Below are 15,125 nucleotides of genomic sequence, written 5' to 3'. Positions count from 1 at the left end.
TTAAAAGTAACAAAAACAGGTTTTATTAGTCAACTACAGTCACAATACAATCATCATAGATTTCCCCTTCAGTATTCATCCCGCCAAACACAAAACAGAGCAGTGAGTCAGTCTGACTTTCCTCATGTGAGTCACCACTTTGGGCCACTCCTTTGTCAGAGGAGTCCCCTTTCTCAGCATCACAGTTCAGAGTGACAGGATTTGGATCTTCCTCAGAAGCTCGCATCACTGGCCATGGAATGATACACATGGAATGGTCCAGTCGTCCAGGGGGTAGAAAAGTATCAAAGTTAAGTAAGGTCCAGTGCTGCTTCTCTATGTCAGGGGGGAAAAAAACAAAGGCTCTGTGTTAGGAAATTTCCAGAAATGATAAGCAATTTGCTGTATCACCTGAGCCCTAAAAGAAATAGGAAACGAACAACAAAAACTAATGGCAGTGTTAACTGCTTAGATGTCATTTCCTACAGGTTTGGTTTCCATTCCCTTGGATTTAGATGTGGAGGGACCAAACCAAGAAACCAAAGCACTGTGGAACTTTTCAAAAAATAGTCATATTTGTTTATAAAGACCCGCAGGGCCCTGGTTGGGTAGTTCAGTTGATTAGGACATCGTCAGCATACGCCAAGGTCTTGGGTTCGATTTCCAGTCAGGTCACATAAGAATCAACCAATGAATGAATGAATAAGTGGAACAAGAAATTGATGTTTCTCTCTCTGTCTCTCCCCCTTCCTCTCTCTAAAAACTTAATCAGTAAGTAAAAGATTTTATAAAGACCCCCAGGGAACACCTGCTCACCAGTGTGATATTGGTACATTGTGTCTAGTGCTCCTGAGGGAGTCATCCCCCCAAAGACATACAGGTGTTTCCCCACAGCCACAGCCGAGTGGGCAGCACAGCCTGTTGGGGCTGCCCCCGTGGGGCTCAGCTTTTGCCACTTCATGTCACCTGCCAAGAGAGAAAGCGGGTAAGACAGCAAGGTCAGTGTGCGCACAAATGACCTGGGGGAGCCTGAAACCCTGTCTGGGTCAGCCAGGGAGAGGGAGCAAGCTACAGTTCTAATGAGCATCCCGGGTGACTCTGGTGTAGGTGGTCTTCAGAGCACACTGAGGATGTGATAGTACCTTTGGTGGCTGTCACCAATAGCTATTTTGGAGTCCAGACATAGGTGAGATTCACTGTGCCTGCACGTGTGGGCATGTTTTAAATACTAACATTTCCTTCCTTAGAAAGCAACTTTGCAAGTGCTAGCTAGACTTTAAAAATCTCGCTTACTTCTCACAACAGCCCTATAAAATTGCCATTGCTTCTGCCTACTCTCCTTACAGATAATGAAACAGGATTAGAGAGGGAAAGAGACTTGTCCGAGATCCCACAGCTAGCAAGCGGCAGAGCTAGAATTGTCCTCAGGTCAGACTCCAAAACCTGTGTCCTCTATACTGTAATTTGCTGCCTCAGCACCTACTCCCAACCTATTTCTGCAGGGATATTTGCATCTTTTCAAACAAGCATTTAAATGAGGTTGGATATCATTGGATTTTAGGTTTAAAGACCTACCTGGATGGGAAAGTAGGAAAAAGAGCCAGGAAGTAGTTCCTCAGCACAAGAGAGAACGACTTTTTTAAAAATCCTCACCAGAGGATATTTTTTCCACTGCTTTTCAGAGAGAGTGGAAGGGGGGAGGGGAGAGAGAGAGAGAATCATCGATGTGAGAGAAGACATTGATTGGATGCCTCCTGCACATGTCCTGACCGGGGCCAGGGATCAAGCCTGCAACCGAGGTACATGCCCTTGGCCGGAAATGAACCTGGGATCCTTCAGTCTGCAGGCCGATGCTCTAACCACTGAGCAAAACCAGCCAGGGTGAAGAGGACTTTCTTTTTAAAAGTAAGCATCCGGCCTGGTCAGCGTGGCTCAGCGGTTGAGCGTCAACCTATGAACCAGGAGGTCACTGTTCGTATTCCCAGTCAGGACACATGCCCAGGTTGCGGGCTCCACCCCCAGTGGGAGATGTGCAGGAGGCAAACGATCAATGACTCTCACCATTGATGTTTCTATCTCTTTCTCCCCCTCTCTGAAATCAATAAACATGTTTTAAAAAATAATAAAAATAAGCATCCAAACCTCTTTTGACTGCCTGCAAGAAACACTTCTGTGAAGATATTTTCCAACTGTCAATTCAAGGCAGGGGTCCAGAGTTGGAAGGAAGAATCATCCAGGCCTGCCAAAATTCTAGTCAGTGCAGGAATCCCAGCCAGTGTCACCTGGCCTCAGATGTCAGCAAACCAGAGAACCTATTGTTTGGCAAGGTAGCTGGATATACTGCACAGCAGTTCTCATGCCTTCTGCCCACTGTTCCAATTTTTGTAGTTTGGACCAACTCAGAACATGTTCATTTGTTTGTCCATCTACCCATTAATAGATATGCACTCATTACCCACGATCTACCGGACACTGGGCTAAGTGCTAGAAATATAATAGGGAACAAAAGAGACAAAGTCCCTATTCTAAGGAGCTCAGTCTGAAAGAATGACCCAGGATGAGTCCAGGCTCTCTAGAGCATGTCACCCTTCGGACACTTTAAGACAATTCTCATGTTCTCCCTAATTTTTCCCAGTGTTTTTAACTATTTAGCATGACAGTTCTGGTAACCTGCCTCCAGACACACTCTAGAAGTTGTCCATGCCTCTCATTGACATGGGGTTAATGGCTAATGCCTGAAAGAAATCTAGTTGAGGAACACAAAGTGTAATGAATTTTAATGAAACGCAGGGTTGTTGGAAGGATAAGAGATAATGAATAGCTAGGTACATAGCAAAAGCTCAGCAAATTATTGCTTTTATTGTTATTATTTATTAGTAGCAGTATTCAAGCCGCACTTGACAGAATCTAGTGAAGATTCTGCTGGCTGATCAAGCTACCCACATCTAAGATTAAGGCTATATTCTATCAAAGCACATTTTATTTAATTTTAAGCAGACAAGCTCCCATGCCCTCCACCCTACTTACTGATATCAATGCAATGAAGATCATCATAGAATTTGTCCCCTGACAAGCCTCCATGGATGAAGAGTTTCGTTCCTGCTGCCACCATCACATGACCATGCCGGGGGGATGGAGGTTTTCCAAGTGTTTCTGGCTGTGACCAGGTCAGAGTGTCTAGAAAAGTAAGTTCACTGATATTAGATGACAAAGCTATGAAGCAAGAACACTAGAAATACACCCAGCAAGCAGAGATGCTCCAAACAGAAAGTGATCTTAAAGTCATTCACTCCAACTCACCAACCCAATCCAGGCCGCCCTCTGTCCACAGCCTGTACAGCCTCTGCTTGGACACTTCCAGGGCTGGAGAGTTCACTACCTAACATGCCTGCCCTTTCTACTGGGCATTAGGAAATCATTCCTTGCTTTCAATAAAAAAGACTTGCCTTAAGCTTCCACTTACACTTAGAATGAGTCTGCTTCTTCTGAGGCACACTTTCTGAGTGTTCTTTTTCTAAGACAATATCCATAAGTAGGCACTGTTACTACCTCTGTTTACAGATCAGTAAACTAAGGCCTAGAGAGATTAAGTAAGTAGGGTAAAAGTAATACAGAAAGTATATATCAGATGTGGTTGAGTCCAGGACATGTGGCTTCAAAGTTCATGCTTTCAAGCCCTAAGATCTACCCTTGCCCCTGGAAAAGTAAGCTGCAGAACAGTATTTATAATTTGATTCCATGTGTGTGTATTTAAGTTTTTAACAATCTGAAAATTCACACATGTTCATATACACTTATATGTATGAGTTATAACTGCATAGGAAAGTCTGGAAGGAAAAATTAGGAACTGCCAACAGCATTTACCTCTGTCTGGGGAGTGGGAAAGGCTAAAGGAGGAACTTTTATGTGTTTACATTATAAACTATACTGTTCAATTTTTTTTAAACGACCACTTTATACCTTTTTAAATACAAATTTTGCTGTGGGAAGAAGAAATCAGCTAAGAAGTCTAGAAGTGAGACTCTCAGCCAGGATGTCATTTTTGAACCTCTGCTTCCTATATCAGGTAAGCTGTGGAAGAGGTAAGTGTCAGCCCCGAGGTCTCCACCCATCCATACTTGCGTCAAAAACATGAAGCTTCACATCCTGCACAGGCTGGGCACCTCTCTCTCCGCCCCCAAAGACATACAGCTGGTTTCCAATGGCTGCTGACGATGTGTGGAATGTTCTTGGGGATGGTGCAGGGGTGGTCACCTCTGGCGTGGTCCAAGTCCTGGTTTCTGGTCCAGAGAGAAGGGAGGCACCTAAATACCCAGACTGAGAGGCCTCTGACCTTGACTCTGGGGCTGGGCAGGGTCACCTCTAAAAACCCAATCCCCAAGGGGGACAGCATAGGTCAAGGCAGTGATCTCATGCCACCAAAGTCAAGGATGGGTAAGGGGTGATTCTTAGAATTTGCTCCGACAGACCCAGATCCTCAAGACTGAAAAGTGACAAGTGCAATTAAGAATGGGGTTGATTTGTTTTTGGAGGCCTTGAAACATCCTCTCTGAACCCTCTTCCGCTCTGCTGACTCCTGTCCCATGCCATTCAGAGGAGCCCAACATCTGCTAAAAGTCATTCCCACTAGATGCTAGAAACCAAATGTGCCAAATTTCCTAGGATATGTGGCCATTAAAAGAAAGTAGACAGTGTTCTTACGGTTTCAGTGGCAGTAATTAGTCCTTAATAAACAGTAAGTGCTAAATAAGTATTAGTTTTCCATTTTACAGATAAGGGAATTAAGCAGAGATAGATGAAGTCACTCATTTAAGGTGACATGGCTAATAGATGGTTGAGTTGGGATTCAAATTCTGTTTCGATAACACCAAGATCTAAGTATTTTCCACTCTTCTGACTTGAGAATAAAATTTTTATCACCTGGGTAAGTGAATAGAAGTTGTTTATTTCTTCTTAGAATGAAGCATGAATTTTATAGAAACAAATGCATTAATTGAGCACCTTCCTTGTGCAGAATCATTGCCCTGAGCACTCTGTCATTGCCACTATCCTCACTCAACCCTGGAAGGTGGCAGAAAGTATCTCTATTTTGTAGATGAGAGAACTAAAGTTCAGAAAACTTAAATCCTTTCCCCTGGTCACAGTGCATGTGAGTAGCAGAGTAAGTGTTCGAACTCAGATCTGTCAAGATTCCCACACTTGCTCTACCATAACACCCAGGAATTATTTCTTGCCTGGCCAATTCTGTGCCTTTTGCAAAAGTCTTCATTCAGTATATATAGTGACCCATGAAGCATCTGTAATATATGTGGGGCTCAGACATGAACCTGGAAACCAAACAAGTCTCAGCCTATATCCAAAGCCAAGTGAAATTGTCTCTACAGCTGCAGAGCTTGGGGAGCTTTTGGATCTCAGGGGGAGTTAGAAGGCCCACAACCTCCAGCGTCAGAAGATCCTGGGATTGTGTTGCTGCCAAGTCAGATGGCAGCACAAATAACCACAAAGTAGTCCTAAGCCAGATGACACACTCGCCTTAGCAACAAAAGCAACTAATGATTCACTTTCATTTTTCACATTTCTTGGGCACGGTGTCAAATTATACTTTCTAGGAGAGAAAAAGGATCTGGTGGAAAATCAATTCCTTTGACAGAGGCTTTCCAAATTCTCAGTGTATTTTATTTAAATAACTGCCATCAATGAAGATCAAAAGGCCAGGGTTCCAGACGTATTTCCATCTGCCAAACTATAGCTACATCAACCACAACCACCATTACTGAGCATTAACCTTGTGCCAGATATTGAGTTAACTTAAATCCTTGCCAAACTCAACAAGGTAGGAACTATTAATATCCCAAAGTGACAGAGAAGACCAACTATTGTGCAAATAAATCTACTGTTGATAAAGGGAACTGGGCAACAGCTGATTGTCAGGTGAAAAAATGTCCTACTAGTAATTAACAAAATGAATACTTAAACAATCATATACAAGTTGTTTTGCCTAACCAAATTAGCAGTGTTTGAAAATGAGAAATTCAATGTCAGTCAGGAGTGAAACAAGCCCTATTAACACACAGCTGGAGATAAGCTGAAAAAATCTTTCTGGAGAGCAAATGGGTAGCAGGTTTCAAAAGCCTTAAAGTTCACAGTGTTTTGCTTAGTTGTGTGTTTTTTTCTGGGCATAAATTCTAAGACAATAATTTGAAATACAGTCAATGTCTTCTGAACAAAGAGGTTCACTGCTTTGTTATTTATAATGGCAAGAACCTGTAAACAACCTAAATGTTAAGAAATAGGAGAATTATCGTAGTGTCATAAAAGGGAGTGTTATACAGCCATTACAACTGATGTTAACAAAGCACTGTTGTTAATGAGACATCATTTATGCAGTAATTATGAAATTACAGGGAAAAAGGTACAGTAGTGTAGTGGTGAAATAGTATGACCTCAGGCTTATAAAAATGCAGAGACAAGACAGAAAGGAAATACACAGAAATGTCATAGGATTGTGGATGGCTTTTATCCACTCATTTACACTGTTCAAGTATTTTATAATGAATATAAATTATATTTATAAAGAGAAAACAATCTTTTAACTGACAAAAAGACAAGTCCACCTCCCACTGGTGGTCCAGCAACATCTGCTCAATAGTGATTTTCCTAAACTGCTTCCTCTGTGATAAAACTGCCAGTGACACTAGCTAGGATCTTTGTACTTTTTGACTAACAGAAATATACGAGGAGGATCTAGGTCAGGCACTATTGGCATTTTGGACAAGATAATTTGGTTTTGGGGGAGGGGGGACTGCCCTGTGCGTTATGGGATACATAGCAGCATCTCTGGTCTCCCCAAGTTGGAATAACCAAAAATGTTTCCAGATATGGCCACATGTCCCCTGGGGAGCACAATCACCATCCTGAACTAGGTGACAGGTTCCAGCCTGGCTCAGTCACCAACTCCTTAGAGACTTTAGGAAAGCCACTTCCCCTGGACCTGGGTCGCCCACTTGGCATAGCTATTCTCTGAAATCTCTTCCAGCTTTGGATTTTAAGAAGCTGATAATTGTATATGTTACCAGGAAAACAAAATGCAGTTGTGTTATATTCAGATTCCGCTAGAGGTTAAAACTCCTGTTCTCTGTGCAGTCAGCAAAGTTCAATGGATAATTATTACAATCCAAATGCGTTTTGCTACAGGAAATGAAAGTGGAATTTTATTTATTTAGGTAAATGAAATAACCTTTGGCTACTTACCAGGATTCAGAACTTGTAGGCAATTTCGATTTCCTGACTGGTTGGCACCTCCAAACACCCAGATGCTGTGAGGTGTGCAAGAGGGAATGAAGCTGGCATGCTCGTACCGGGGCAGGAGGCCCTCTGAGGTGGCTAAATCCCACTGGTGTGTTCCTAGAAAACATTTCACCCAGTTTCTAAGTTGGGCTGCCAACTAATTAGATTGCTTGGCAAATTTGGGGGATGGTAGTAAGGGGAAGGTGGTCAAAAGCATAAGTGAACAACCATCAGATCACTTAAAGGGAGTGTGGTCAAACTTCAAAAAGTTCTGTATTAGATACTTCAGGGACTGTCCACAAACCCTCTTCTATGAAAACTGTCCCCATTTCCCCAACCACAGGAATAGAACCGAGAACCTGTTTGTACTATAACACCTTGACTTTCCAGCCTTAACTGAATGGGTCACTTAACCCCAAATGGGCCAATGAGATCCTTCCTCCCAAGAGTCTAGAATGCAAACAAATTCCCGGACTTGGGTGGCCACCTTCTACCATGTGTGGAGAGGCAGAGAGAGCCTGGTGCAGGGTGTAGAAATTCAAATGCCTACACAGGAGTGGAGGGAATGTGGCAAATTGGAGTCTGAGAGCCCCACTGATAGGTATTAGCTCAGCTCCAAATAATTGTTGTCATGCCAGATCTTCCAAAATTATCAAGAAGGCAAACAGTTTCAATTTTTACATATAGACTTCTGCACATTTGGTTGGTAAACAACTCAGATTAAAATAACAGCAGTGTTACATGCACCCAGCAAAACATGTAGACGAATCAACAGTTTTCCTCTGCCATTGTGTATAGTACATAGTAGTAGTATCTGCTCATTTATTCATCCATCCATCTATTCAAATACTTATAAAGCCCCTACTCTGTGCCAGGTGCTATTATCAGTGGCTGGGGATACAATAACATAACCATGTTTCCTGTTTCCAAGGAGCTTATACCCTCGTGGGGAAGACAGATGAGAAACAAACACATGAGGTAAGGTCTGTGATGGGAGATAAGGATGGGAAAGTACAAAATACTATGAAAATATAGAGAGTGGTGTGACATTGCGATTTATATTTAAAAGTATATATTTGACCTTCATCAGTTCCAGGCACAGAGCTCCTAAAACCCTTGGAATTCCCTAAGTGGTAAGATTGGTAAAGGTGTCTTATGTAACAAGCCTCAGTCAGTCACACCTGAGTTTATGTTGGTGAGGTGACTTAATTTTTTTATTATTATTTTTTTAAACATGTCTTTATTGATTTCAGAGAGAGGAAGGTAGACGGAGAGAGAGAGAGAGATAGAAACATCAATGATGAGAGAGTCATTAACTGGCTGCCTCTTGCATGTCCCCGACTGGGGGTCGAGCCCACAACCTGGGCAAGTGCCCTAACCAGGAATTGAACCGCAATCTCCTGGATTATAGGTCAATGCTCAACCGCTGAGCTGTGCCGGGCGGCAGGGTGACTTTATGAAAGCCTCTAAGGATGAGGTTGGTTGCCAAGGAAACCAACTCTATGATTAGAGGGTTGGAGACCAGAATTCAATACGTGTTCAAGTTTCTGAAGGATACTCAGTGTAGCAAATGGGGATTTGGAAGAGCCAAGAAATAAAGTTGGGAAAGGCTTGAAATGCAGGAGTGACACAGTCAGATTTGTATTTTAGACAGTACTCTCTGGCTAGGTATGGAAAATGCACTGTGGAGGGGTAAACTTGGAAGCAGGGAGACCAGAGAGGAGGCTGTTGCAATACCTAGTTCAGATAACAATTCTTGGACTACAATAGTAGGGGAAATGGACAGCCATGGATGAAGAGAGAAGTATGTAGGACTTGGTGGTTAATTGGATATGTGGATGGAAGAGGAGTGGTGGAGTCATCAATGTCTCCCAGAGAAATAGTTGATAAATGAATGGCTGGATGCCCAGGGCTCCATACGGACTCTTTCCCCCAAAAGACAAAACACAATGTATTGGTTGGCTGGGCGTGTTCCAGGGGTCTGCTGAGACCTTCGGGACCCCTCAGTGATGTTCATTTTCTTAGAGGAAAACCCTGCTGTCTGGTCCAAACTGTCATTCCTAGGAATGCTCATGGCCAGCAGCACAAAGGCCTGCTCTCTGGCTATGGGCATGTGCTCTGCTGCTGCTGGTCTTACCCAGATCCATGGTGTGCACATCTGAGAAGCTCCTGTTTGGATCTGCTCCCCCAACAATGAAGACCTTCCCTCTTTTGGCATCACCAACTGGGGGTAAATATGAGCAGCTGTGGCCAACCCGAGCACATGGGCTGTCTCCAGGAGGGGTCAAGGTGTACCTGCCAAAGCAAGGATGTATTCAGGAGGCCTGAGCAGAGAATAAATGCAGCAGTGTGTTCTTCCTACTCCTCATGAAATATTCATAAGAATGGAGGGTCTTATATAGACACAGGCACTTTAAATTGTGTCCAGCAAAGCAGCATTTCCACTTGCACATAACCTTTGACTCTTCAATTTTTTGTCATTACTTTCACCTGACATTAACCTAATGGTGATGCACTGGGGTAGTAATTGTCCCCATCTGATAGATAAACTGACACCCAGAAATGTTCAGTGGCGTGTCCAAGCACAGGATGGTAGTTCTAAGGATAGTTTACAAATTCCAGACAGACCTAGTTCAAGTCCCAGTTCAGGTGCTTTCTAGATGTGTGACCTTTTGGAAGTCACTTAACCTTTCTGAACCAAAGTTTCCTAATTTGTAAGATGAGGATAGCAATTGTTCCTACCTGTGAAGAGGAAGATGAAGTCTTGTAACAGTGCAGGAAAGGAATCAGTAAATGGTGGCTAGAGCTTTATGTGCAACCACACAGGAACCTACAGCCCCAGCACTCTTGCCACTAGCCAGTGGCTTCTTGTCAAGTACAATTCGCCAGAGATAACTGATTTCAAGAGCTTTTCCAGATTACTCCTAAAGCCAAATGGAAGCCAAAGCTAGGACTTTAAAAGGTCAAATACAGGAGCCAGTCATTCCTCTCTCTAAAGTTACTCTGAATTATGACTGAGAAAACATACTTCAAGCTTCCTGGTTGGAAAAGACAATTCTGAGCTATTTTTTGAGGCCCTGTCTTATCTCACCTCTCTGGCTCCTTCCTCCTTCTTGTACCTTCTCCTTACCTTGCTGCCCCACTCCCCTCCTTTTTCGGTTCTCTACCCACTTTTCCAGATGCTCTGTTTCCTCCTCTGACTCCTTTCCTGCCAGTCTTCTCCTAACCCTGAGTACCCTGGACTGTCTCCTCCTCAGTCTGTTTGCTTACCTGATCAATTTTACCTGTACTGATGGCTTCAATTACCACCTATCTATACATTCATCAGTGATTTCCAAAAATCTCTATTTCTTTTCCAGATCCCTTTTCTAAAGTCCAGATTCACAAATCCCATCACCACCTGAATAATTACTAAGAACGTACCAAGCATGCTGCTAACTTCATTACAACCCATTTCACTTCATCTTCACAAAACCCCTTTGAGGACAGTACTATTATCATCTGAGTTTTACAACTGAGGACCAGAGGCTTAAAGAGGTTAAATAACTTACCCAAGAGCACATAGCCATCCAGATACATGGTGAGTAAGACAAAAAAAAGTCCCTTCCTTCATAGCCCTTACAGACTAGTTGAGAAATATTAAATAGATAATTTCACAAATATCTGTTTCATTTCTATTGCTCTATAAAGGAATACAGGGTATAGAGTATTATTACATATCATAGGGGCACCTTACCCTGTAAGGAGAGATGGGAGAGGGGGACAGTCAGGGAAGGCTTCCTGAAGAAGCACCATTTGAACTGAAATCTGACATGTGAGTCAAGTTAGCTGGGCAAAGAGAGGCACAAAAGATGGAGGGAGTCATCTAGGTACAGGTACCTGGACAGATCATGCAGGCCCAGTGGGCCATTTTAAGTAATCTGGTTTTGATCCTAAGACCAATGGGGAGGCACAAAAGGGTTTTAAACTAGGGAGTGGCATGATCAGATTTATGTTGTGCAGAGAGCAAGAGTGGACACAGGAAAGCCAGATCGAGGACTCTCTTCCAAGGTCCTGCAGAAGCGCTGCCCCTCTCTACAGCCTTCTGTGGTCCCTGCTTCAGCACTGATCACATTTCATTACCATCACCTGCTTCATCTGCAGACCCCACACTACAGTGAGACTTTCACCTTTGTACATTCAGCGCCTACACAGCAGCTGCCCTGTCAGGCCAGTGTTAGCTGTTGAATGAAGGGTTGATTGAGCAAACAGCCAAGGAACAGTGAAGCCAGTTTAATCCAAATCCAATTCCCTAAATATCTTAAAAATGAGTCACAGCTTGGGGGAAGGCACAGTGTTGAAGCTGAGGATGCCAGATGGTCAGTGCCTTCGTCTTCCTGGTAAATGGATTTTAATAAAATCAACATCTGCTCTGATAATTATTGCCCCACTATCTTTCCTCTGAAGATTTTCTCAGACAGTTTGAGTCTAATTACCAGAAACTGCAGAAGGTTTATCTCTACCCTTTTTCATAGATGTTTAAATATGTTAGTAAACTTCTTATAAATGAAACAAAAACTTATGTTTTTCTCTGTCTGAATCCTTCCTTACAGACCATGTTGCTTTCCTGGGCTTGTCTCCAGGCTCCAAGACTGGCAGCTGCTTCATGGTGTTCTAGATACAAGAAAGAAAGACATTTACGATTATCTTCTACCTAAAACAGAACAAATTAGGTCACTTCCCTCTTTAAAACCTTTCCTGTTGATGCACCAATTTCTAGGATCTGATGAATCTGAATAAGCATTACTAACCTTTTGATACAAAGTTATATAACTTAATAACTTTAATAAGTAAATATAACATAACTTTCTTAACACAATTACAGAAGTGTTTTGGCTCAAGTTTTCTGTGTATCTGTAATTTTCAGAGGTCATGTTTATGTTCAACCACAGATAAAACATTTTAAAAGGCTGAGAAATACTGAACTGTAGGATGAATCCTGGTCTCATCATCACATTCAAGGCTTTCTGGTCTCGACCTTCTTTCCAGGAACTCACCTCCCCAATTCCTTGCTATATTGAGATGTTCTTGCTATATTTGTTTCTCTAACATGACAGGCCCTTTCATAATTTGCATCCCCTGCTGTTTCCCCTACCTGAAATGTTCCTTCCCTTCCTGTCAACTAGCAAACTCCTCGTCAACCTACGCGGCCCGGTGGGAATGAACAGGCCTCAGTAAAATCTTCCTTGATTTGTTGCTGTCCACTTAACATCCTCAGATTACTTCCTTCGCCCTCTGAAGGTGTCTGTTAAACCACCCTGAACCTGATTACCTACGGAAAGGTCTCTAGACTAGATTCTAGACTAAATTCCCAGAGAACGAGGCCTGTCGAATTCCTTCAAGGAACCTACCTGTGGGCCCGGCACTGAGTAGACGTGAGGGATGAATGAATGGAGGGAATGGATGCGATTTCTGGGAGATGAATGGATAAACCCAACCTTGGCCTGAAGCCACTGACTGCCGTCCCCAGAGCCTAAGCTCAGCGTGTAAACTTCGCGTGGGCGGGGATATCCCCCAGTCTCGTCCCCGCGTGGAGGTGACAGGGGATAGGAGGCAGGGTCGGGAGAGAACAGGCCGGCTCCTTTCCGTCAACGCGCCCAGCCCAGAGCCCGAGGAGGCCCCCCCAAGTCGGCCCGGGCCCGCTCCCACGCCCACTCCCCTAAGGGATGCGGCCCCCGCCCCGGGTCTGGTCCTGTGACCCCCCAGCCCGAGGCTGCATTACCTGCGGCGGCTCAGGCCCGTCCCCGGCTGAGGCTCCGCCCCTTGGGGGCGGGGCTTGGCCTTCGCTCGGGCGCAGACCCCGGAAGAGCGAGGCAGCCAACTGCTGTCGGGCTCGGCGCCCGCGGCCCCGGCCCCGAGGGACCGCCCTTAAAGGGGGCGGCGCGGGCCCTGCGGCGCGGGGTAGGTCAGGGCCTGCATTTCCGGGGAGCCAAACAGACCCGCCGATCTCGGGGGTCTTACCCGCCGGCGGAGTCAAGGCCTCAGGGTGACTCGGCAATGATTTACAAGAGAGACGCGGGGGCCGGGCGTCCTCCTGGGTGACCCCGGGCCGGGCTGTCCGGAAGGGGCCAGGATATGTGCGGCTCCAGCGGCCGAGCGGCTGCTAGAAACGGTTTCTGAAGCTTTCCTGGGCGAGACATCTCCCTGCGCCGTCTCCAGGCCGGTTCGAGCTCTGCCGCCTCACATGGCCGGCTGGTTCCAGAACTAGCGCGTGTCACTCGGGCGGGCGCTGTGGTGACCCAGACAGACAAGGGTCCTGGCCGCCTGGGGTTTCCAGTCAAACTGGAGCGAGAGACGGTGAACAGAAAAACAAAAAAAGCTAGGTACATTCGTAAAAAGTGCGTCCTTGAGAGTATCTATCGTTGGGGGAAGTTACCTTTCTCTGGGCCTCAGTGTCACCCCTGTAAAACGCAGCTAAGGTTTCTGTCCCAAGGTTACGATGGGGAGCAGTGAGCTTGTGTAGATGAAAGTGCTCAGTGCCCACCTCTGGGACGTGTCATGCTGCTCCCAGCTATAAACCAGCTCTTAGGCGCCGGTCCTGAATGGGAAGTGCTGGAAGGAACTTTTGAGATGTATTTTTATAATGTAAACCGAGGTCCAGAGAAATTAAAAATGACTAACCCGTGTAAATGGCAGAACCAGGAGCCCGTATCTCCTGCTTTGTGCAAGGAAGAGTAATAACATATTCCAGTCAGCAAGTTCTGCACATGTCTCTGTAACAAACCATGCACCGTGTCTATTACCTCTTCTAAGAACTCGCCCAGCACTCGGATGCTTCCCTCTGCTCTGGATGTCAGCGGTGAGGTTCATCCAATGAGGCGGGTCTGCAGGACGGAGCGTCTTCCTGCCAGTTTGGTAATGTGAGGACTGCCACCTATTTTCACTGAAAGGGGGTGCCATCTGCTTTTATTACCTACCTGTTCACTGACTTATCAGCAAGGGAAGCAATGATGCTGGTGACACCTTCCTTTCAAGCACTTTGTTCTCCTTCCCAATTCTGAGAAGGTATTTTGAGTAGGATTCATTCCCAGTTACCGAGGTTCAGAGATGAAAAGTGAATTCCCAGCTTTCCAAAGAGGGCTGTAATTTAAAAAAAAGTCAACGTAGCCTCTTTTCCTCACTTGGAATTTTTTTCAATGAGAAACTCTGAGCATATTCTCCCTATACATTTCCCCCCCCCCAAAGTATTTTTTTTTTTAATGTTTTTATTGATTTTAGAGAGAGAAAAATATCAACCGGCTGCCTTGCGCGCCGCCTTCTGGGATCAAGCTGGCAATCTGGGCATGTACCCAGACTAGGAATCAAACCAGAGAGCTTTTGGTGCATGGGACAACACTCAACCAACTGAACCACATCGACCAGGGTTCCCCTAAAGTCTTAAATGTTACCTCTTGAGAAAGACCTCTCTTGTCTACCCAACACTCAAGAGCTAATGCTCACATTGCACTCACTCTTTACATAACATTGTTTTAAGCCCTTTCCATATATTAGCTTTGTTAAACCCCAGTACAAGCCTATAAGGTAAGTATTCTTATCATCTCCATATGAGGTAGGCACTGTTATTACAACCTCCATATTGTAGCTGAGTAAACTGGTACACAGAAAGGATAATTAACTTTGCCAAAGTCACATGGTGAGCGATAGACTTGAACGCTGGCTATCTGGTGTTAGAGTCTGCACGTTTTACCTCCATTATATTTCCAACCGAAAGTAGGCCTCTTCTACTCCATTTTTTAAATTCACAGTACCCTTCCTTTTCCCTTTTAGCACTAATCATACTTTGCATCTAATTATTTTCTCATATGTTTATTGTTTGTCTC

General features: G+C 44.5%; 1 protein-coding gene across 2 annotated transcripts; it reads right to left on the bottom strand.

The window, feature by feature from the left end:
- Window positions 1–12,329, bottom strand: RABEPK (Rab9 effector protein with kelch motifs). 2 transcript variants are annotated; one of them, XM_087822909.1, is made up of 7 exons: window positions 11,825–12,329; window positions 9,404–9,561; window positions 7,231–7,383; window positions 4,098–4,259; window positions 3,007–3,156; window positions 796–945; window positions 1–315 (listed from the first exon to the last, which is right to left on the bottom strand). In XM_087822909.1, the coding sequence occupies exons 1-7, from the start codon at window positions 11,911–11,913 to the stop codon at window positions 26–28; spliced, it is 1,152 nt and encodes a 383-aa protein (XP_087679035.1). In that variant the 5' UTR covers window positions 11,914–12,329; the 3' UTR covers window positions 1–25. The 2 variants fall into 2 exon arrangements, with proteins under 2 accessions (XP_087679035.1, XP_016066449.2); XM_016210963.2 differs by having other exon boundaries at window positions 11,861–12,329.
- Window positions 12,330–15,125: the final 2,796 nt, after the last annotated feature.

The sequence above is a fragment of the Miniopterus natalensis genome, chromosome 12 (assembly GCF_054644295.1).
Source record: "Miniopterus natalensis isolate mMinNat1 chromosome 12, mMinNat1.hap1, whole genome shotgun sequence".
NCBI classification, from domain to species: domain Eukaryota; kingdom Metazoa; phylum Chordata; class Mammalia; order Chiroptera; family Miniopteridae; genus Miniopterus; species Miniopterus natalensis.
Note: the sequence above shows the minus strand (reverse complement) of the source record. Positions and strands in the feature narration are given on the sequence as shown.

Excerpts from the sequence above, each read along its gene's own strand:
- RABEPK (XM_087822909.1), bottom strand. The coding sequence starts at position 11,913 with ATGAAGCAGCTGCCAGTCTTGGAGCCTGGAGACAAGCCCAGGAAAGCA. Across the intron at positions 9,562-11,824 it reads TCAGACAGAGAAAAACATAA|GTACACCTTGACCCCTCCTG; the intron begins GTTTTTGTTTCA and ends TTGCTTTGGCAG. Across the intron at positions 4,260-7,230 it reads CCTACAAGTTCTGAATCCTG|AAACCAGGACTTGGACCACG; the intron begins GTAAGTAGCCAA and ends TCTCTGGACCAG.